The sequence below is a fragment of the Candoia aspera genome, chromosome 3 (genome assembly GCF_035149785.1).
Source record: "Candoia aspera isolate rCanAsp1 chromosome 3, rCanAsp1.hap2, whole genome shotgun sequence".
Lineage (NCBI taxonomy): Eukaryota > Metazoa > Chordata > Lepidosauria > Squamata > Boidae > Candoia > Candoia aspera.
In genome coordinates this window covers 157,719,790-157,743,470 of record NC_086155.1, presented here as the reverse complement: position 1 = coordinate 157,743,470, position 23,681 = coordinate 157,719,790, and the positions used below count along the sequence as shown (strand labels likewise).

Sequence of the window (23,681 nt, the reverse complement as noted above, 5' to 3'; positions counted from 1 at the left end):
ATTCTGGGAACTGAAGTCCACACAGCTTAAAGTGGCTAAGGTTGAGAAACAATGAGCTAGTGGAACAGGCTGGCACATGACATGGTGAGTTCAAAGAGAGGCTGGATGGTCATCTGTCAGAGATTCTCTGATAGATCCTCCACCACCAGATGTTCTCTTCACCTCTACAGTTTTATGACCACAGAGTAACACCATTATATCTGGATTGTGCAAATCCAATTTACTCCTAGATGGTAACAAAGAATTAAATGCTTTTGAATTAAAAAGTGTTATTCTGCAAGCAAGGCACTAACCTCCAACGTCATTTCTATTTTGGAATGGTTCTCAGCCCCAAATGGGCTCGATAAACTTTTTACAATGAACATGGTTACCCCAGTGCATTGTAAGTCTGCCCACCTACACAAAGAATATAATAATAATTAAGGAAAATAGGGATTCTCCTGTTACACGAGGTTTCAAAGAAGTCAAGATGGCAGCTATGATCCTGTGATCATGTCCTGCCTTTTTCTATGGCACACATAAAAAGGGGCACAGCTGGCATTGGTACAGTTGCAGCTGCCATCCTGACTTCCTTGCCATCCCTGCGAAGATTAGGAACTGTGTTCTAAACCACCATTTTGGGTTTTGGCATGGCGAACAATTTCACAGTGTAGGAAACACAACTGATAAAGTTAATTATTAAAGTGCAGCAATGGCTGAAAAGTTGAGAAGCCTTCTATATTGGGGTTGCCCATTAACAATGGGGCAACGGTGATAAAGATTAGACTACTTTTTAGCAGTTTAAAAGGCATTGCGTGGACGGAGGTTTTAAAAATATACTCGCTATAAGAATTCCATTCCCCGGCCCAGAATGCTGGATGCTTGAAGGGCAACCGAACAGCCTCTTCTTCCAGACAACTATTGATCCACGTGACCGCGTAAACGGATTAAATTGACTGAAAGTCTCCGTTCCCACCTCGTCCTCCTGGCCGCCAGGTGGCGCTTCTTCCAATCGACTGTCTCGGGCCGCCTCTGGCTTCACTTCCGGGCGGCTGCACCCACTGGCTGGACCCCGGTTCTTTTCTTCGTTTCTTCTTCTCGGGCCGGGGCAAGGTGTTGCGCGCGGCGGGCGAGGGCAGCCGGTCCTGGGCCGGGCCCTGACTGAGGTGGCGGGGAGTGGGCCGCGCGAGCCGCATGAGTGGATGGAGCCGGGCTCTGGGCTGCAGCGGAGGGGGCCGGGGTTCGGCGGGGGCGGGCTGGGCTCGGCCGGGGTCTCCCCCGCGCTCTCGGGGCCTCAGGCCCGCCGCAGGAAACAGCCACCGCGGCCGGCCGACTTCAAGCTTCAGGTGATCATCATCGGCTCGCGAGGAGTCGGCAAGACCAGCCTGATGGAGCGCTTCACGGACGACACTTTCTGCGAGGCCTGCAAATCAACCGTAGGTACGAGGAGGCCGGTCGGCGTGTGGTGGCCGGGAAGGGAGAGGAAAAGTCTGCCTTGACTGGGTAGATGGACGACGCCAGATCGCGTGACAGGCGGATGCGGGGGGGGCAGCCGAGAGCGCCGTTCAGGGCTGGGCAAGTGTCGGATTTGCGCTTTGAACTCCCCGACATACTGCAACCCTCTTCCATTTCTTTCCTGGGGATGCCGCTTCCCAAACAACCCTGGGCGCATCTCTAATGACGACTGTCGTGAAATCCTCTGTCCTCCTTCCATCGCTTTCACACACGCAGTGCCACGATCGGAAGCGCTTCTAGTGAGGATAACCGGTGGGATGTACGTCAGGGAAACTCTCCTACTTTTAGAAATATAGTGCAGTGTTTCTCCACCTTGGCAGCTTTAAGATGTGTGGACTTCAACTCCCAGAATTCCCCAGCTGATTTTCCCTCCCTGATTTTCCAGCTGGGGAATTCTGGGAGTTGAAGTCCACACATTTTAAAGCTGCCAAGGTCAAGAAACACTGATAAGAGTGCATCATTTTATCACAGGATGGGGAGGCAGTATTTCTTGATTCATCTGGAAAGAAATGAAAAATAAAGGTGCCAATTCTTCAGTCCTTTTATGCACTTTTGTAGTACACTTACACCTGTGATACTGCGCACACTTCTAGTCACTTTACATCATAAAGAATACTGTAAGAATCTACAGCCATCAATTAAAATGACTAGAATTATTCCTTCATGAGGAAATGTTTCAAAGTTTCACAGAATTAGTGCCTGTAATTAGGTATAACTATTTAGAAGATTGGAGAGCCAGTTTGGTGTAGTAGTAGGCACCAGGCTAGAAACCAAGAAATCGTGAGTTCTAGTTTCGCTTTAGGCGCAAAGCCAGCTGGGTGACCTTGGGCCAGTCACACACACACAGCCTTAGGAAAAAGGCAATGGCAAACCACTTCCAAAATCTTGTCAAGCAAACTGCAGGGACTTGTCCAGGCAGTCACCAACTCAGGGGCACCCCCCACCCCAAAAAATTAAATTATATTCGTTGGTGACTACTAAAGTCATGTTTTTTTTTTTTGTAACCGAGCATCAGTGGACCTTCAATAATCACAATACAGTATCTGTCCATTGCTACTGCAGGCACATTCTGTGGCTCTTTCTGCCCATTTGGACATAAATGGCCATGGTCAACTGTGATCTAGTTGCAAATGTGCGCAAGGGTTTTTCTTCAAGAAGCGTGTGGCTGTAGGTCTCTCTTCTTTGTTTTGTTTCTGGATTGTCATGTCCAACTGCAACATGGTGGCTTTTTCTTACTAGAACAAGACAGAGAGGGAACCTTAAAAGAATGATAGATTGCCTCTTTGGCTTGGTATCCAGAAAAAACCAACATACAGTACTACATTAATGTCACTTGACAACATAGAAACAGATTGTGGAAAGATCTGCAGCTATGGCGTGGGGAGAGTTGTGTGTCCACAGGTAAATCAACATTGGTCAGTATCTGCCTGTATCTTCACAGGCAGAGGCCATGAAAATATACGTATTGCACTGACTGCACCCTTTGAATAGTGAAAGTTGTATCTCTGTACAGATTTACTTTTAAAAATTATCAACCATTTGAAACACTCCTCTATGGTTTATACACTTTTCTTAAGGAAAGGCTGGGATTGTCATATGGTAGTGCTGTGCATATTTTTTCAGAAGTAAATTCCACTGTTTTTAATAGGGCTTACTCCAAGGTGTATTTAGGACTGCAGCCTTAGTATTTTAATACCATTCTCTTGAGTGAAACTTTTATGGATTACTTTTAGTAATTTATAGAATTCCTGCTTCAAATAATACTTCACACATTCTTTTGTCTCCTAGGGAACCTCTGGGTATGTGCCATATGCTTCATTTGCATTGGAAAGATGATTTGTAGCTTACCTTGAGTTAATGAAATGCATTAGCTATATCTATGAGCTTCATAATCAACACATGAACACTGATGTTGATGAGCAAGTTGCTTTTCATAAAAATTATACTGACGTTAGTGACTTCTTAAAAGAAATATAGTGAACTTTCACTAAGGTTTCTTGGTACGGCCTGAAAACCACTATCCTGAAATACGATTCAGAAGCCAAATACCAAATTGTACCTGCTAAATAGATATAAATATTCTCATTGGAATAGGCAAGTGAAGAAATGAATTTCCTTGGTCAGACCAGATCTATTACCTTTCCTAAAATATTTGTGAAATAAACATGCTTGTTTATTTGTTTCACAAAGTAAATGTTTGTGAAATGCTTCATTTCATGATTGTGAAAAAACTGCAACTGGAACTTGACAGTGGGGGAGTTGGCTTTTAAGGTGTCTGGTACATCATTTTAACTGTCTGCATTCTTTTTTAAAATGAGTTAGTTTACCATGGTAGAATCTTACAGCAATCATATAATGTACAGCTCGAGTTCAGTGAAATTTGCGTGCTTGTGGGACTTTATAGGACTGTCCATTACATAAAGTTGCAGAGAATCTTTTTATATGCTTCATATTTTACAGCATGCTAGTGATAGCAGCTCAATATACATTTAAAATGAATTTATACAGGACACACTGCGAAATATATTTTAATAGATATAAATTGCATATATTGCATTCATTAGATTTGAAAACTTATAGTTCACACTCTTGATTTTAAGCTTTCCCTTATCGTGGTTAAAGGGATTTCTTTTTATTTAATATGGATTAGTTACTGAAAGGAAATTTTTAACTTAAATCAGAATATAGTTATAGAATATAACAACAGATTACTTTGGCTACAGTCCTATACCTTGGAGCATATCTCACTGCAATCAGGAGGACTTACTTCTGTGTAAACATGTACTGTACAAGATTGCAATATGTGTTACTTTTAATAGTAACTTACCAACAATCATATGTATACTAACTTTAGAAACTGGAAGCAAGGATTGCAGAAGTTAATGAATAGCACTGACTAATCATAGAGTCTTTTTTAAAATTTTGTGTTTGTTTTCAGTGTTTTAATAGCTAATATTTCCTACATAATATACAAGATCTGTGGTAGAGAAGTCGAATCCATTTCCCCATGCTTCCTATCTTGTGCTCTACCATATGAGAACAGTTATCATGCCGCACAGTCTGCCAAATTCTTGATAAACTATTTCTGTAAACCTCTTCTCACATATGCACACTTTGGCATGGTTCCCATATAATACTAAGCCACTATATGAATGTACAAATCATACACTATATAATTTTTAGACAAATTTAAATTCTAAGTTGACTCCTTTCTGAGCAAATCAGAAATTAATGGTAAATAACATGTGTAAACTAGCTTGATCTGCCTTATTCATGAAGGAATGCATCTGACACGAGTTCAACAAATATTTTCCCAAACAAACTGCAGGAGTACTATCAAACCAGAAATGTTTCAAAGCTGCAAACTTCAACTTCCTCAGGTAGTCCTACACCATAAAGAACTGTGGACTTCCATTTCCCAGGCCAGTTTGCCCATTAATTATTGGTAGTTTGTCTTGACCACATTTAGGCTACTGCTGTAGCCAGACAGTAGTATAAGATTGCCACAGCTTTTATCATTTGGCACCTGTTGAAAGGAGGGAGAGTATATTGATGACATTTAATGGCAAAATCCAGAATGATTTTTCCCAGGAGCTTCATGTAGAGGTTTATTGGAGATCCCAACAGCCAGTTAGTAATATTCTACTGATCCTTTATAACCTATAGAAGTGAAATCATCACAACGTAGCCCCATAGACCAATGTTCCAAAAGTATACAATGTTTGAAATCAACTTTAGTATCTTAAATTTAACTTGTTCTAATGTCATTACAATGCAATTGTGAAAAATGAAGTTACATATATTTTGAGTTTAGAAACATCTATAAAGAGTTCAAAAATACATTTCATTGTTGTGCGATTTGATTAGATGAGTATGTATGGTTTCTACAGTGAAATATTCTGAATATATAAAATGAACTATTCTAAAGAGTTATAGTTGCCACTTCTTTATTTGAAAACATTTTAAATAGTGAGTCCTTTCCTAAACATTCAGCACAATATGTATGGAATAAAATCAGGTGAATGATGAACTAAAGACTTGTATCAGCTCATCACACAAAAAAATAGCCAAGTAAGTTCTGAAACAAAGTCTTAGCATGTCTTTAGAAAAGTGGACAAATGAACAAAACCTCTGGATTTCAGCAAGCCAAGTACTCACTTCTTAAGGCTATAGACATAAGGCTTTACTTCTTATTCTGTAACATTTTTCTTTAAGGAAGTACAAAGTTGGTTTGGTTTGTTTGAAAAAGTGGCTTGTCCATAACTGATTGATGTTTATCAAAACCACAAAATATTTTTAACTTTCCCCATGTAAAAAGCCAACATTTGAGCCAGTGCATCACATTGCCTCTCTGCAAAAGTTTTTGTTCCAAGTTGAGATTCAGAATCCACATTGTGCAGACAAACATGTATGGTGAGTTGTAAGAATATAATATACTGGAATCAAATATCCCATTGCCCTAAATCAGTTGGCAACCAATAAAATGGAACACTTTGCTTAAGTATATTATTAATTTTGATTTTAAGACTGAACAACCGTTTACTCTGGATTGGGTCATTTGTGATGTCTAACAAAGTGAAAATTGAACCAATGGGTGGAACTAAGTATAGTAAATGAATGCTGGTTTCAAAATAAGATAAGAGATCAGCTGTCAAGTTATAAACAGCTGAAGTAGTATAGGAAGAAGCAAAACAGCTAGGTATGATTTTGTTTTATAGTTAACTTTACTTTTGGCTTTGGAAAATGAACCATTTGAGATTCATGGTGTTTTTCAGTTATATAGAAAGGATTATATGACTTGCAGGACTTCCTACTAGGCTGTAGGAAAATTTCTGTTAAGATTCTCACACCAATGTTATTTATGATTTTATCTTAGCATTTTTCAGAATACACTGAACTCTTTTATAATTGGTGTAACTTTTAAGGTTGCACAGCTGTAAACAGCACAGATAAAACATGATTTGATTGTATAGTTTACTGCAGCATTATGTAGGATATCTTTCTAATGTATGATTGGTCAGGCTTCAGGGCCAAGTCTATTCTGTATTTGCCTTTTTTCCCTTTGGCCTACTTGTTCCCTAATTGACATAGCTTACACTACAGTTCTGTGCACTGTTATCTGGGAGTAAACTCTAACGGATGCAAAGAGATCACTTCTGAATGTGGCTTTTGGCATGCCACTCAAAAGAATGGTCTTTAACCCATCTCCTCCAGTTTTGCACCGTTAGTCTGAGTCAAGGTTTGTAAAACACAACCTTTTATCATGAGTAGTAAATAAATAGGAATTGCCAGCCCCTTTAAACGCTTTCCTGTACATTTTTCCCTGCCTACCATAGTTCTCACCTCTCTTCTTCAAGAACACAAAGTGCTGCTATTATGTTCTTGTAATCATCCCTTGGGGCACCTCTCCTAGTACATAAACAGAACCAAAGAATATCTGCTAATAATTGTGTCTAGAAAAATACACTTATTTTATTTTCCTTCTCCAAGATTTAGACATAAGGGCTCTAAATTGGGGGAGAATGTAGGTACCTCAGGCTGTGTTAGCCTTTCATAGGCACTTCATGTTCAAATGGAAAGAAAACTAAAACTGGCCAATGACAATAATAATGAGGCAAATAAGGAGCATTTTGAAGGCACTGTAGGGGATAGATTCTTTCTTCTTCTATCTCAGGAAGGTGAGAGACAGGCAATTATGCAACTCTTAGATCAGATGATCTACATTTGGAGACAACATGACTAAAACAAAATCCAGAAAAGCAATTTGAGACATAACAAGGCTTTCACTGATCCATTTTTTAGAAAATTGGATCCACTTTTTTCACTGATCCATTTTTTTGGAATATTATCAGACTATTATGCCTTAATACCTATTTTTTTCTGAACCTCCTCTACATGGACACATGGAAGAATATACATGTTATGCCATTTGAAAAGCAAAGGCCCAGTATTCTTTTGGGTACATAAAACAAATTGCATGCTCTATAGATCCTGATCAGTATTTCTTAAAAAATGTTTGTGTCATATTTTATGTGCATTAGAAGATATTGTCTATGTATGTAGTATATCTTTACGTTGTCAATGAATAATGTTTTCTGTGAGTTTAATGTATTTTTAGTAAATATTGTTTGAAGCCAGTGATACTGCACTCATGAGTGGCTGACCATTTATCTCACCCATTTGCAATGTATTCTCAAGATCAGTATACTGTGTTGTAAGTTACAGTACTTGGGAAATATATATGATATATATGAACTTAATGGAGGATCGTTTTTAAAGGTTTTCGGGTTTTTATTGACAATAGTGAAACAAGAATATCATAAGAATGCCACATAAGATCCATGAGCACTCTAAAATGGACAAAAATCCTTCAGTAGGAATAGGACAACCTTGATTTTTCTAGCTTGATCTTTCTCTCCACTGAAAGAACAAAACTGAGTTAGATGGAGTTAGAATTTTTTTTTTTTAATGTAAAGTTTTAGATGGTTCCTATAAAACTGGTGAAGGTATGAGGGACATCTAATTTAAGTTAAATAAATCATAACACTGAACCTTTGCACTTATTGAAAGCATTTTCAGTTCTTCAGTGCTTAAGATCCATATAGAATATGCAATACCTGTCTTTTGTCTCCCAGGTAGCACAGGTCCTCATATTCAACTTGCTTATATGAACAGGTACAAAATAATCTTACCTGTATTTGCATTTGCTGCTTATTCCTCCTCTTTTATTTACTGTATTTTATTTATAGGTGTTGATTTTAAAATCAAAACAGTAGAGCTAAGAGGAAAGAAAATTAGATTACAAATCTGGTAAGTAAAAAAATGCAACCAGCAGAATGTTCTTTGAAGTTTTGTGTTCTAGCATGGTTTCGGTATGCTGCCTAATATGATTAACTTTTAACTCACTTGCTGCTGAATTTCTTTCTCTCACACGGCATATAGCCCTAGGAACAAGCAACTTCTGAAGTAGTGATCAGAAGGTAGAAATATGAGCTTGAAATACAGACAGTTCTCTATTTACGAACTTTTGAGTTACAGACTTTTGCCGATACAAACAAACCTGTCTGCAACTCCAACCTAGAAGGTCCCAGAAGGCAGGAAGTGTTTAGTTTATGGCATGCTGCATACGTACGCTTGGTTGGACTTAAGAACAAAATAGACTTACGAACAGCCTCTTGAAACGTAACCTGTTCATAAGTAGAGGACTGTCTGTAGTCTGCATATTGTATTATTTATTGAAACATTCTATTCCTACTTTAAGCCAAATCAGTTTACAACAACAATAAAAATTAATCGTTTATTACATTATTCATTTTATTTATGTAAAAATTTATTAAATTTATATGCTGCCTGACTCCCAGTGACTCCAAAAAGATCTCAAAGCCTTTTCCTAGCTGAACAATTATCAATAGTTTTTGGGCTTTTTAAAAAGCTGAGTTGGGTTGTCTAGCTTTCTTGGTACAGATAAACTTATGTTCTAAAGGGAAAATAATAGTGCAGCAATAGTGCCTCCATCTCCATTCCCCAGCATCAGTTCTTGAATCTAAATGTCTAATTGATAGTTTATTCACAGTATTAAACTTGGGTAATCAGACTTGGGAAAATCCCTCCCATATATGATACTGCACCCATGAAAAATTGAAAAAAAAATACTGTTCTGTGATTAGTGATTTCTAATAATAAGAAAAATGTATTTAAGAAAGTAACATAGTTTAATTCTTTATGTTCCAAAATATGAGTGATGATGACTGTCATAAGCAATTTCTATGTTATTTAATATCCGATAAATTTTTACACTAGCACATTACATACAACAAAATTATTCACAGTAGTGTGGTGAAAATAGCTGTTGTGAGAGACTAAACCAGCTTTACTTAGACAATCTTCTGTAAGCTAGCTAATGTTCTTAGCCCAGTGTATTAATAGAGCTTCATGCATAAATAATACTAGTAATAACTGCTAGATATGCTAACAGCCTAGTAGGGATGAGGGGGAATTCAATGGTTGTTTGGATAATACCATAGAAACAATTTAGTAATACTTAACTTTTGCATAGATGCAGTCAATTCAGTTTACTAACTCCTCTTGGCAGGTCACCATCAACTCTGTTTGTCGCACCATGTGTTTGTCTTGCTTCCATCTGAGTTAGTTGCTGTTGCATCTTTCGTATCATCCGTTACTCTAATACTTGAAAATTACTGGCATGACTTCATTCCTCATCTGTGTTCTCATCTGGAATCCTAAGGCCACAGAGTTGGTACTTGAGCCAGAATGATGGTTAGCCATGATGGTTTGTACTGAAGCTAATATGAGGTAATGTAGATTTTTCAATCTGCCACTGTCTTTTAGAGTAAAGTTAACCAATTATTGTGGCTTGGTTAGACCAATATTCACAGAACAGTTTGGCTTTTGAAAAGATACTGGGTGTTCAACCCTTGCTGGTGCATGATAAAGAGCCTTTTAGTCCTGAAATTCTCCATACCTAGTATTCCTTTAGATATCCCAATGAAAGTTTTAAAAATACATTACATTTAGGGCTTAAACAAATGGAGGTTTGCACATATAAACATGAAGTACAGTAGTATTTCATTGAAAATAAAGTTCATATGAATTTCCTACACTTTAATATATAATAAGATTTAATGGTGTTCATCTAGTTAGTTGTTTAATACCAGGCTATGTATGTACACTAAAGCTTTTGCTTATAAGGCTTTTTCCATTCAGTGGAGGTGGGGAAAGCACACAAGGATTTTTCTCATCCATTTGAATTAATGAAGATGCACTTTAGATGAAAGGCTTTCATAATACAAATGTGACTGGCACACTCTGTATTTTAATATTTGGGCTAAATTCTCATTCAAGCTGTAGGATTTTCCCCTCCACTTCCCAATTCATCTTCTAGGAATTGGGAATCTTACTCAGTTGCATAACTTTCTTAAGAAATTACTTCGGCTGTAGAATTAAGCTGAGGCTTTTAAAGCATCTGGGCTTCAAGCTTAACAAATGCTTCTGCTTATCTTCTGTTTGCTGTAAAAACAAACCTGATTAATACTTGGATGGGAGATCATCAAGGAATTCCAGGTCTGTAGGCTATGGGGAGGGTGGTGGGGACTAGAAGAAGACAATAGTGAACCATTTCTGTTTTGTTGTGTCCAAGAATCCAGTTTGGAGGACACTTCAGTTACAATTTAACAAATACTGTTCCTTTTCTTGTTCCCCTTTCTATTATCTTTTTAAACAATTATTTAATCAAAGCTAGAATTCAAGTATATGCCTTCTAAAAATGTTTGGTGAAACTAATTTCCTGTGGAACAGGTATAATTAAGGCTTACATTATCTGCAAAAGCAGTACATCAAGAGATACTGATTATTACATTAGGAGTGGTAGTGTTAAAGTACATACTCAGCATGCTTTATTTTCATTCTATTTAGAAGTACTTATGTAGAATGCTAGGTCAATTTTCTTTCCTTTTGTTTGTCCAGTTGTGAATTATAGAATATAAAGCATAATATTTTCATAGTCTAGGCAAAGGTCTTCTGAAAAGAGTTGGAAAAAAAAATCTTAAGAATGGCATATAGCAGGACTGCATGTATTACACATTTACCTTTCACAATATGATAATCCAATATAGGCAGCATAGAAAAGTATAATTGTTAAAAAAAAGTTCCCCTCTTTTAGAGCCTTAGAGCTTAAATATTTGACTCTTTACATAATTGCTTTGTTCTTAGGCCATGGGTTTAACAATATTTTTTACCCTGGCATCTTCCCTGTTGACATTTGCTGCCTAAAGATGGTGGTAGCAGGAGAAATATTGCTGTTAGGAGCAAACTTTAAAAATCATGTCTTCCCAGGGCCTCTTTTGGCTGTTCTACTACAAAAAGATAAATTAAATGTCATATTGGATTATATTTTTATTTATTTATCTGTTTATCTATCCAATTTGTCCCCGCTCATCTCCTCCCATCAGGGGACTCTGGGTGGTTAAAGCAACTTCATTTGTTGAGACAAATTAGAGTGAAAAGTGTGTGGTCACGGTGACTGCAAAAGATTCAGATCACAATGTAACCTGCATAGAAAGAGGTGGTTTTATTCATATCTGTGCTTAGTGGCCTTCTGGGAATCATGTGCTATCCAATTCACCTTCCCCCTCCAACCCTTTGTGCCCCACGCAAAAAGGTTTGGAGATCTCTGAACCAGCTTACCTTGGTACCCATAAGAAGAAAAGCAATTCTGAGAACATTACTTTCTCAAGTACCAGGAAACCTTTGGCTCCTGATTTCCTCTGTGGATCCCACTCTTCTTTCAACTGTATGACCTCATGGACTTCATATGCTTTTTATTATACAATAACTAAATATGCTATAGCGCCATTGTTTCAAGTATGTAATCCATGATTTGATAGGTTCACTTGGTCAAATTAAATAGAAATGGTACTGTCTTGGCAGCGGTGAGTAGAAAACTGGCTGTGAAAAAAATGCCATCAGGTACAAAATGGAGCATTGTTGTTACTGTTGAAGCAGAAAAGCAAATTGGAATCGTACTTTGGCAGCCCTACCTTTTCAGTATCCAAAAAGACTAAAAGGATAGGGTAAATATAATTGCAACAGTTCAGTGACATGAAACTTCAAGGATGCAATTTGGGCCTCCTTGTTGTGTAAAAAATTGTCAGCATAATGACTAAATATAAATGATAAGGTCAATGATAATAATGGAAACTGATGATAATGGAAACTAACCAGATGTTTGTTTCTCTGTCTAAAGTGGGAGAAAATCTCTTGGGTTTTCACATATATTTCCTTATTCTGTAATTTTGAATAGCAAGTTGTATTTGAGCTATGGATTCAATAGATTTATGTTTGCCCAGGTTCTCTTAGAATCTGCTATTGATTTGTAGATGGAGAACTCAAGGAATACATACATGGTTTGCAATGAATATGTCTGAGACATAACCTTGTCTGCTGTAGGATTTTCCATACTGCTATTTTTGTTCTTTGGTACAATTAAGTCTTCAGTACATACATACTGAAGTATCATGGCTTGTCTTCTCACTGTAGCTATTCAGTCTCTCTCTAAACATTTCTCCTGTTGATTGGAAGAACCTCCAAACCAAGCTTTGTTAAGGAAGAGACATTTGGGGAAAAAATAGATAATCTTGCTGTGCATACAGAAACACTTTTGTATGTGCATTGAGTTTAATGAATCTCAGTCAGAATGCTAATTTGCTTTTTCTGGATTTGCATTGAACTGTTAAAATGTGTAAGAACTGAAACTGGACTTAGGAATTGACTGAAGACAGGATTGGGCAACTATTGGCGGCTAGGGGCCATAATTAACATGGGAGGGATGTTGATAACAATATAGGTGGGGCCATATCATTTGTGGGTGGGCCTAGATTTGGGAAAAATTGGGAGTTCTTTATACCTATTTTAGAACATGCCTTATGGTTTTCATGTATTTCCCAACTCATTGGCAAAAAACTGTGGTGTCAATTTTTAGCACTCAAGGTCTAATGGCCCCAGAAAAGGGTCTCAGGGAACACTGCTGCTCAGAGTCTCATGTCCATTTCTGACTGAAAGAGCAGTTTAGGCCTCGTTTGAACCTCCGGTATGTTTCCATGCCAGTAAAAATTGATTTCCTTAAATAGCTGTTTTAATGTTAATATCAAGGACAATTTCCCTTTGGGGAGAATAATAGTTTCAGGGAGAAGTTAATGCCTTCCTATAAGCTTCAAACTTTACCCCATTTATATGCTTTCTGTAAATGTCTGACTCCATTTAATGCATTGTCTACTGTGACCTAAGAATATGGTTTGGGATATTTTGCATGCTATCTTGGGTAAGAAAATGTAACCCGTGCAATATTTGGGGACTCTTGATCAAGGTTATTGCCTTAGAAGAACTTACCTTGAAAGTATTCCTGATGCTGCAGCAGTGTAAATCCTTTTCTAATCATATCAAGGCAAAAGTTGTTCTCAGCATGTCTAAGATCAGGTGCTGACACGACCTTCTGACATCTAGAAAATGCAGGTAAAGGCAGCATCTCTATCCTGTGTACAAGGCTGCCATCCACTGCCCCTTTCCTTGTCAATTCATTATAGTCATGCTCTTTTCCCTATATGATAAAAATGAAAATTTTAATCTGTGTTAAAAAATGCAGAAAAGGTGCTAATAAGGTACAGTATTTGCGTTTCCTGGTGAGGATTAGAAAATTCAGAAGAAGTACTGGAAATGCAAGCTCTCTTCATCCAAAAAATTACGTTGAAGAATGAGAATGCCACTTGAAGGACTAGTATTACAAAAAGATCTAACTTTCCATATGCAGGGAACAGGGGTTCATAAAAAAACACAGTTTTTTGTAAAGATGATCAGTTAAATAATTATTCCAATATTCATACAAATATGTGTGTCCCTGAAAAATATTAAATGCACTGCCCAAAGGATACTTATGGTAGATTGATACTTGAGATTATTAATGTATATGGTGGTATTTACATATATAGTGTGTGTGCATGTGCATTTATAGGATATGCATGTGCTTTATTTAATGCATACTTATTGTCTGGAACAAGATTAGAACTTCATTTCTTTAAGAACTTCAAGTATGCAGATTACTTAATGTTTAAATAAGGAATATGTATAAAAGCTTACAGGGGTAACTTCAACTTTTATTTATTTATTCAATTTATATCGCCAACCATCTCACCTAAGTAACTCTGGGCAGCTTACATAATTAAAAAAAAACAATTAGGAATAAAAATAAAAGCCATTTATTCACAGTTGCTCCTTCTGGAACCACTTAGAGTGACAATATTGTTATAGTAAAGTTATAATTATAGCATTGTTGACAAAGAACTAAAAGAATACTCTTAATAAGTATTCTTCTCTTCCCTAGAAAGCCTAAAACAATATGATGAACCAAAAGGACATTTTCTTCCACATGAATAAAACCTGTAATTGGGTTCCTAAGTACTTCTATAAAAAATGTAAAATTGTAGTTTTTCCTTGATGAAAGACAATTAAAAATAATTATTCTCAATTCAAGCAGGGTTGAAATTATAAAAACAAAATCTCTCATGATCCTTAACATACTTCTTTGAATCTCTCATTGAAACTAGGAGGATTTAATTAGGAGAAAATGTGTTTGTTTTGAGATAAGTGATTTGTATATGATGGAACATGAAACATATGCTCAAGGGAAATCTTTTGCCATCAGTGCTGCCCAAGAGCAAATGGAGGAGGTCTGGACACTTCACTGTCTTGTACTATCAGAGGAAGCGATCAAGTGACGTCATTTTTGTTGCCGTATCTAAGTAGAACCCTGAGATTATGCAACTCCATGTCTCACTTCTCTGAACTTCTGCTTGGCTTATGCTCTTGTGTTTTTTGTTGTTGTTGTTTTTTAAACATACCACAATATATGTATAGCCATAAGTGGTGAGATTCTAAAGTAGAAGCTAGGCCACTAATAACAAGATTTATGATCATTATATTGCATGCTTGAATCCACAGTCACACGTAGTCTTGTATGAGTTTGTAACTGCAATTACTTACTGAATAGATGCATTGTAACAAGATGGGCTTCTGCATGTAGATTCCTTACCAAGAAGTTATTTTCTTTTGGGAGGTTTCTTCTTTTTCTTTCTTCCTTTCTTTTTACACTGCCTGAGGTTGGTAGCTCTTTCCTGTTTGGTAGGAAAAATGCAGATTTAAGATGCAAGATTTATTTTTGATAGAAATTTGGGATTATCTGTAAAGTGGTCAAATGCTTGTATCAACATTTGCTGCTGCTTCTTAGGGACACAGCAGGTCAAGAAAGATTCAACAGCATTACCTCAGCTTATTACAGAAGTGCCAAGGGAATAATATTGGTATATGATATCACAAAGAAGGAGACGTTTGACGATTTGCCAAAATGGATGAAAATGATTGATAAGGTAAGCTTCTGTTTCTCAAAATGAACAGTGCTGATTATGGTCCTTAAACTGGGCTTAATGTCAGTGTTAAATGTGGCGGTATAGCTCTGAAGAGTTCTCTAGTAGCAATGTGGCCATTTTCTAGATTCTTGAGGGTTAGCTATCAGTTCTCTATAGTATTGCATTATATCAGACATTTCCACATTGTTAATCGTTAAAACTGAACAGGGTACAAGATCAAGTTTCACAAATGGGCTATATGACTTTTTAAAAATAGGAAATCTTTATGATTTTTCCCCTTCATTGATCAATATTTAGGCATTAAGTGGTAGCACTTAATTCTTGAAAAGGCTGGCTTCTAAACATAAAATAAAACAAATTAGCACTATATTTGGAGCTTTTTGTGTATTTATATGCTCTAAGCATTGAAACAAAGCCTCCCCTACCCAATACTATTTGGTACATTATTTGTCTACCTATATTTCTTAATTATTTAATAGTCACATAATAGTAAATTGTATTAGAAACAATGTACATCAGAATGCCAATCCATTTCACCAAGAATTAGATTATTTTGCAAAATTGCTGCAGAATTTGTTACAAATAGGAGTATATATAAACAAAGATGAAACAAAAGCAGTGACTTAATTGTGCAGCTAGAATGTTAATTAGGAGAAAATGAACAGGATAAGGCAGAGTCATTCATGGTAATATGTGCACACTGATCAACAATGTAATTTATGAAGAATATAACAATCCAATATCTTCATTCTCTTTTACATGAAAGCTAGAGCCTTATGTGGAAACAGACCATTCTATGACTTTGTGGGGTTATTTTTTTTCTCTTTTCCAGTATGCCTCAGAAGATGCAGAGCTACTATTGGTTGGAAATAAGTTAGACTGTGAAGTGGACAGAGAGATTAGTCGGCAACAGGGAGAAAAAGTAGGTGAAGATAAAGTGAACATCCATTGATTAAAGGAGGGAAATAATTATTGTGTAAATGTGAAAGTCACAAGCTTAATATTAAATCTATGTTTAATATCAAATCTATTTCTTTTTGTTTGCCCTTAAATACTGCTTAAGGCTAAGCACATTACAAGTGATATACAGAGTAAACAAATCAGGTGATAACTGAGGATTTCTGAGTAATTTATAGCAGGGGCTGTTTCTCTTATGTCTGTCTCCAAACCTTCTTGATACATAAAAAATAGTGTCATCTTTCAGAGGAATTCTGTCCCTGAGGAAATTGCAAAGAAAAGACAAAGATTTGCTAGGATTAGAAACCAGCATAATGTCAGTAAAAAATAAAATTTTAAAATACTAGATCATATTTCCAGTGTTAACCATTTTTTAAAAAATTAATTTCTTTTAGTTAAATTAATTTGGGATCCAATCCAAATTGTTTCCATTAGTTTTTTTTTTGTTTGTTTAATATCACCCATTTATAGTTACAGTCACATAATATTATTGTAATAGAAGTTTTAGGAATTATTTGTTAATTCAGTGAAACATAGTTTTGATTTTTGAGATTGAACTAACCCAGAAATATAAACCTTTATTTTTTTTTCCCCCAACAGTTTGCTCAGCAGATAACTGGGATGCGTTTTTGTGAAGCTAGTGCCAAGGATAATTTTAATGTGGATGAAATATTTTTGAAACTAGTTGATGACATTTTAAAAAAGGTAAATGATCTTTGTACTGCAATAAATTAGCTTGCTTTGAAATGTTATACAAGTAGCCCTAGAGTTCAGTGGGTTTTAATCTGTGGTAACTATATAGGATTGTGGACTTAAAATGTTGACTGTTTAAAATATTATTGTCCACCAAACATAATTGCAGATCAGTTTTATCTACAAATTCTCCACCATCTTTATGCAACATTCAGACTTGTGACAGAATATTGGTTAATTTATTAAACAATTTTAGGAGGTTTTATCAGTGCGATTGCTGAATTATTTCTGTTTGCTTCAGTTGAGTAAGAAGAATTGTAGCTTTTTGTTTATTACCATAAGGCAGTAATAAAAATGTTTCATAGGATCACTAATTAATATGGTTGAATGTTAACAGTATGTAAGGAAAGATGAAATTTTATGGATAATTATTTAACATATTATTTAAGCAATTAACATAATCTTAATTGAAGGTACGAATTTAGACGATATTGTGAAAGCAACTCTGTGCTTGAATTTTAGAGTAGGGGTCTCACACTTGCAGCCTAGGTGCCACATAAGGCTCTTCAAGTCCTTTTGTGTGACTCACTCTCAGACGCAGCAGAGGAGAACTCAGTTCAACCTGTCTGTTCTAAGATCAAGGCTGACTGATGAATGTTTGTAAGCAATACAGAGGTTGACTGTGTCTTTGAATATAAAACCAAATCCTGGTGTTTTTCATTCTGAGGAATAAAAAATGCTGTTAGATAGTGGCCAAAGTGACATGATTAAAAAATAACCCTGTTGAACAGTAAAAATTGTTTTTCTACTTAATGAATTTATGTTTAATGGCATACAATGATACTTTTTGTTTTCTTCATTTCTGATTTAAAAGAGACTTTTGTATCAGTGTATGGAAAACTAAAATGCTGCCATTCTCGGGCTAATGAACTAGTCCTCACATGGCACTCATGACAATTTGAATTTGAGACCTCTTATAGATAGTGTATCAGCTTCAATAGAATTCTGTGTAAGATGCTGCTGACATTAGTATTTTCGGTTTTCATTTTAAGATGCCTTTGGATGTAATAAGAAATGAATTGTCCAACAGCATCCTGTCCCTACAACCAGAGCCAGAAATTCCACCAGAACTGCCTCCTCCAAGACCTCATGTCCGTTGTTGCTGACTTGCTGTTGCTTCCCCCAGGATGGAAAAGATGACTGGCAAAAAGGAAGGGGGAAGGCTGTTTTATTCTGCATTACAATCATACGGCAGTTGTTCGTTGCACTTTGATTCAGAGTCAGAACTACACACTAATTTGTAAATACGCAGATATGCAAACCTGGGTAGGATAAGGCTGTAACTGGTTAAATACTGCTCTTTCCACAACTGTTTTTTCACTTCTCTTTTCCCAGCCCTATAAATATTGTACAATTTGGTGGGAAACACAGCACTCCCAAACCTAGAGTGTAAGAAATTAAATGCATACTTAATTATTCTGAACATAAATGTTGTAATAGTCCTTGATATAAATAGAATCTCTTAGTATATGGTGCTTTGATAGCTTTTTAAAAAAATATTTTTAATTTCAATTTTGACATGTATAAAGCTTTCTGAAGCAGCATTATCCCTTATAAATTCAAAGAAATTGAACTGTAGCATCTTCAAATGGCTGGTAAGACACTTCTGTGTATGATTACTCAGAAGCAAGTCCTTTGGTCACTGGGGCTTAGGGTAGGGATCAAGGGGTTTGAAGCCTTTGAGTGCAATCCATCAAGTAGGTAATACAGTAGGCCTCCAGTCATTTCAACATGTGATCTCAGCAAGACTGAGTTCTGAACACACAGGCAAATGGTGCCACCAGTGCTTTTTTATTTATTAACTTTTAACCTAGGCCATCTGTATGTGTGTACCAAGGCGCTCTGTAGTGTGTAGTTTTTAAAGGATGAATTGGCACCTTGACCTAATTAGTGTCCTCAAACATAAATTAGCTAGCAGTCAGATACTGTATAAAGCAGAGAGATATTTGCAAATTATTTTTTAAAAAAGGTTTAAAAGATATTTCTTCTGTCATAGACAAATTCTTTTAAAATTATTTTTAAACCATTTCCTGTGTTATAAGGAATAATATATGTTTATTTGTCTGAAAGAAATTGAAGGATTTTTTTTCCCTATAAGTAAGCTTATTCCCAACAAAAATTGTGAGCTAAAGAGGGGTTAGATTTTTTGTTTTTGTTTTGGTCACAATGAATTTGTGAACTGTATCTTTTTAGTATATCTTTTATTAAATCTGCACTGTATACTTTAGTTGTGGTAAACCAGTAGTTTTGTATTTGAATAACTTGCTATGTCTTTAATGTTGTGGTATTGAAAAGCATTGTCGTTCTATACTAATGATGTGCCAATAAACTTTTGTATTTATGAATGACAGTGGAACTGCATCTCTTACTAGAATGCCAAATCTCAAATATTGCCCCCCCCAAAAAAAGATCCAATTTTGAGAGAAATAGTTAAAATTACCTTTATAGTTGGGTCTGTATATATGGATGTATTGACTTGCAGCAAAATCTTACGCATGCTTTCTCAGTTGTGAGTTCCCTTGAGTTCAATGCAGTTCAGTCCCTTGTCAGTGTATAGGACTAAAACCCTAATCAAAGTGGTATCCTTTGGCTTGTTACAGTACTTCAAGAAGCTGTAGCAAAAGTAATGATGATTTATCAATGCATGAACTTCAGTTGTATGCGCTAAGCAATTAGTCTGTATTCCACTGACTTTTCTGCCATTTTCTCTTCAGATTTCTGGGACATAAAAAAAAAGTTACAGTTTTAAGTATACAAAATAGTTCTTATTGAACTTAGTATACCTCATTTAAATCATTTAGGTCCAAATAATGCACAATTGAATTGTATTTCTTCTACCACAATGTGCCTATACAAGTGTCATTCTTCATATGAATACTTTAAGGCTTTCTACCATATTGATTAGATAAAGTTTGCCATTTTTGTACCGCTGTAGACTTGTATTATAGGTGATAACAGTGAAAACAGTCTTATGGACAATACATTTAAACTTGATAAACATTTAGGTGATTTTCCTGTATTTAAAATTTGTTGTTTGCTTTCAATTCTTGAATAAAAATATAAGAAAATAGATTTATATATATATGTTTATATCTTAACAGTACTGTTCCTTCTTGTGCATTCCAAGGAGGACTTCATACATTTTTGGTTGCCTAAAAGGCCTTCAAATGATGACTAAATATCCATAGGATTTTTATATCGGATTAGAAAGTTTGGACTTTTCATTTTGTCATGACAAAAGAGACGGCTTTGCAAGCTTCAAAACAACACTTGTTTGTGCACCACACATTTAGCTTTCAGTATTCATGTTGCCAATTCCTTGTACAACCCAAAGGAAAAAAAGTCTACTGATTACAGTGCAAGTAGAAAACGCAAAGGGATTTAACTCCCATAGAAGTGCCTGTAGGAATACAATTAGCAGTCATTTAATTTATGATGAATGAAAGAAAATGCATGCAAATAAGCCAGTCAGACTGTTGGAGAAGAAATACCAGGTGCATAATTTAAAAAAAATGCTAGATTGGGTCATAAATGTTTATAATGTATAATAAGACTTAGGCCTTGGCTAAAACCTGTAGTAACATACAAAGCCCATTAGGGGTCACTGGTTCACTTTATATAAAATACTTTGCACACCATTACACTTAACATTTCTTAACTGATGCCTTGAACTGCAGTTTGCTTTTTTTACAAGAGTGAGTTGTCTATGCTGCACACAAACTGGAAATAGTGTCTTTGTCCACATAGTAAGGACTGTACTTGACAATACCTATAAGTCTTAGTGTAGAATTTAATTATTAGACATCAAACCATAGATGAGATATAGATTAACACAGTGAGGAGACGCTCTGATGTTCTGCAGTTATTTTTAACTACAATTTCCACAATCTCTTCGTTAGTCATGCTAGTTGGGCCTGATAGAGTTGACCAACTTTGAGATTACTAGGTTGCTTCCTTTGCTTTAAGCCTTTTGATAGTTAGCTAAAGAGGACACACATGGGATGCATTCAGTGCAGTAACTAAAAGTATAAATCATATATTTAAGAGTTATTAATCCGAGTCATGTGTAAAACCTTTAAGGAACCTCACATCACATAAATACGCAGAAGATCAGTTGTCTTAAATGGATCCTCCAAGCCTATTTACATGCATTCTTGTGTCATGGCTGTGTAATATTTCTAAACACATTTCAGGTGGACAATACATTTCATAAAAACCAGTGACATCAGTTTTCATGATTGATTTCTATTTAGCCATTTAAAGCGGGGCGGGGGGGGGGTGGCCTTTGTAACAATTTTGAGATCTGTTTATGTCCAGTCTTTGCTTAACTTCAAGAAGTTGGACAAATCCTCTGTATGCTCTGGATGGTCCAATACATTGTGATAGAACATTAGAGAAAGCTGAATTCTTAAAACTGTTGGATGCAACTAGAAGTGTAGCAGGAGGTATAGCTTGCACTAATATGAAGCATTGTCCTTTGAAAAGAAAGTGGGAGGGGATAATATGATCTGTTTGGTACTGATACAAGTAGAAGACTGGAACTGGCAAAACTCAAAAAAAAGAAAAGAAAAAGGAATGCCCAGAGGAATCCTGAAATAGGACAATGGAAGGCACTTTAGCAATTACGATCAATAGCTCTGCCTGAAACTTGCTTTCTAAAGATGAACCATACCATTTAAGCCAGTTTGATATATTTCAGCATGGTCAGCCATCCCTGAAATGGACTTCTATTTTTGGAAGATAAAGTAGATAACATTTCTAGAATATTTGATTAAGAAAAACTTTTAAAAGCAGCATGTCCTTAGCTTCAGTTTTCTTGCTGTCAAAATGTATTAATGCTGCAGCTTTATCCGTATCTAGAGTTGAGCAGGGTGTAACTAATTCTTTAGTACACTAAAAAGACTTCTTGGAACAACAAAACAGAACCTGTGCTTTTTGATTCTTATCTCTATATACTATAAAATCATCTATCAAAAATAGAAAGTTATGCTCTATGGGATACTGGGTTGGCGTAGCTGAAAAGTCTGAAAAATTGGTTGTCAAATGATATATTTGTACAAGTTCAATACCTAACAACAAGAACAACAAAGCAATGATTTTGCATCATTTTCCAGAGTGACCATGCTTCCATAATGTGCTTGAAGAATCTGAATGGTGGTGAACTTCACTATGATAAGAATAACCGACATTTGTGAGATTTATACAGAACAGGGCTGATCCAAATCAGCCCAGACTGTTAAATGAAGTATTCATGCAACTGGCCTTTGTTATTCCTTTAACACGTGTTGGCTGACTTTGTTTATGGAAATATACAAAAGGATCACCAAACGTTCACTCAGCTTCTCTTTATATCTAATATTCAATGGCAAATATATACATGCATTCAGAAAATCTGGAAGGGGGCAAACACTTTTTCACCCAATGGTAAGTAGACCTATACCTAGCTCAAAAATTCAGAGTTCTTGTTAAATGGTTTGATAACTGGGAGAGATATCAAGTGGATGCTACAAGGATCAGTCCTGGATTCTCAACTCTTCATCTGCATTCGTGATTTGGATGATGAGGGAAAGGGAATGCATTTGTATCTTCCAACTGCAGATGATACAAAATATAGTGGTCTAAAAGTTACACTCAACTAATTCTGTACATGCTAAACAACTGCTAGGATATTCTACACTTCTTATTTGAAAGTATGTATAATTCCTTCAGGAGAAGAATGGCAAATTAAGCGTGGGAATAAGCCCCTCAATTCACTCCCATTGCACTGCTGGCTCCCAGCCTCTTTCAGGTGCTGTTCAAGTTGCTGGCTATTGCCTTTAAAGTCCTGAATGGTACAGGGCTAGGTTATTTATGAGACCGCCTCTCCCTGAGGTATCTGCCCATCCCACCAGGTCAGATAGGGTGGGCATGCTCCAGGTCCCATCCCTTAAATGTTGCCATCTGGTGGCACCTAAGAAGGGTGCCTTTTCCATAGCAACCCCTGCCCTGTAGAACATCCTCCCCTCCCAGGGTCCAGCAGACCCCCACCCTCTAAGCCTTCTGGAAAGCCATTAAGGGCTGATTCCTCCCCCAGGCACTGGGTTAGGGTGAGGTTGGAGCCTGAGGGTGGTTATGGTGTTTGCATCAGACACCTCAGGCAGCAGGTTTTGTTTGTTTCATGATTTTACTCTTTCTATTGTCTCTGTTTTTGTTGCTGTTGGGAGCGGCCCACAATTCTCTTTCTTAAGAAGGGCAGCCATATAAATCATTTAAATGAAATAAAGTCTTAACATTTAAGTCACAGATAATTTGTTAAATAAAGGTAAATTTCTTTTCAACTACGTTAAAAAACTAATTTTAACTTACATTTCATACTGTCATTGATAGTGTACTTGTACATGAACTTGATATTAAAAATGATCTGTACTGTAGTCTTAATGTGACATAAGATTTTTTTAAATACATAGAACTAAATCAGTGTTCTAAGAATCTGTATTTAATTTATTCAGTCTTATGAAGCTTGTAAATCTCTTTCCTTTTTCCTTTATGCTTTTCTTTTTCATT

General features: G+C 36.3%; 1 protein-coding gene across 1 annotated transcript; it reads left to right on the top strand.

Annotated features, from left to right (window-relative positions):
• Positions 1-1,062: 1,062 nt before the first annotated feature.
• Positions 1,063-19,483, top strand: RAB12 (RAB12, member RAS oncogene family). The gene is made up of 6 exons (XM_063299114.1): positions 1,063-1,419; positions 8,244-8,304; positions 15,290-15,428; positions 16,261-16,350; positions 16,986-17,090; positions 18,131-19,483. The coding sequence occupies exons 1-6, from the start codon at positions 1,182-1,184 to the stop codon at positions 18,242-18,244; spliced, it is 747 nt and encodes a 248-aa protein (XP_063155184.1). The 5' UTR covers positions 1,063-1,181; the 3' UTR covers positions 18,245-19,483.
• The last annotated feature ends 4,198 nt before the right edge of the window (positions 19,484-23,681 follow it).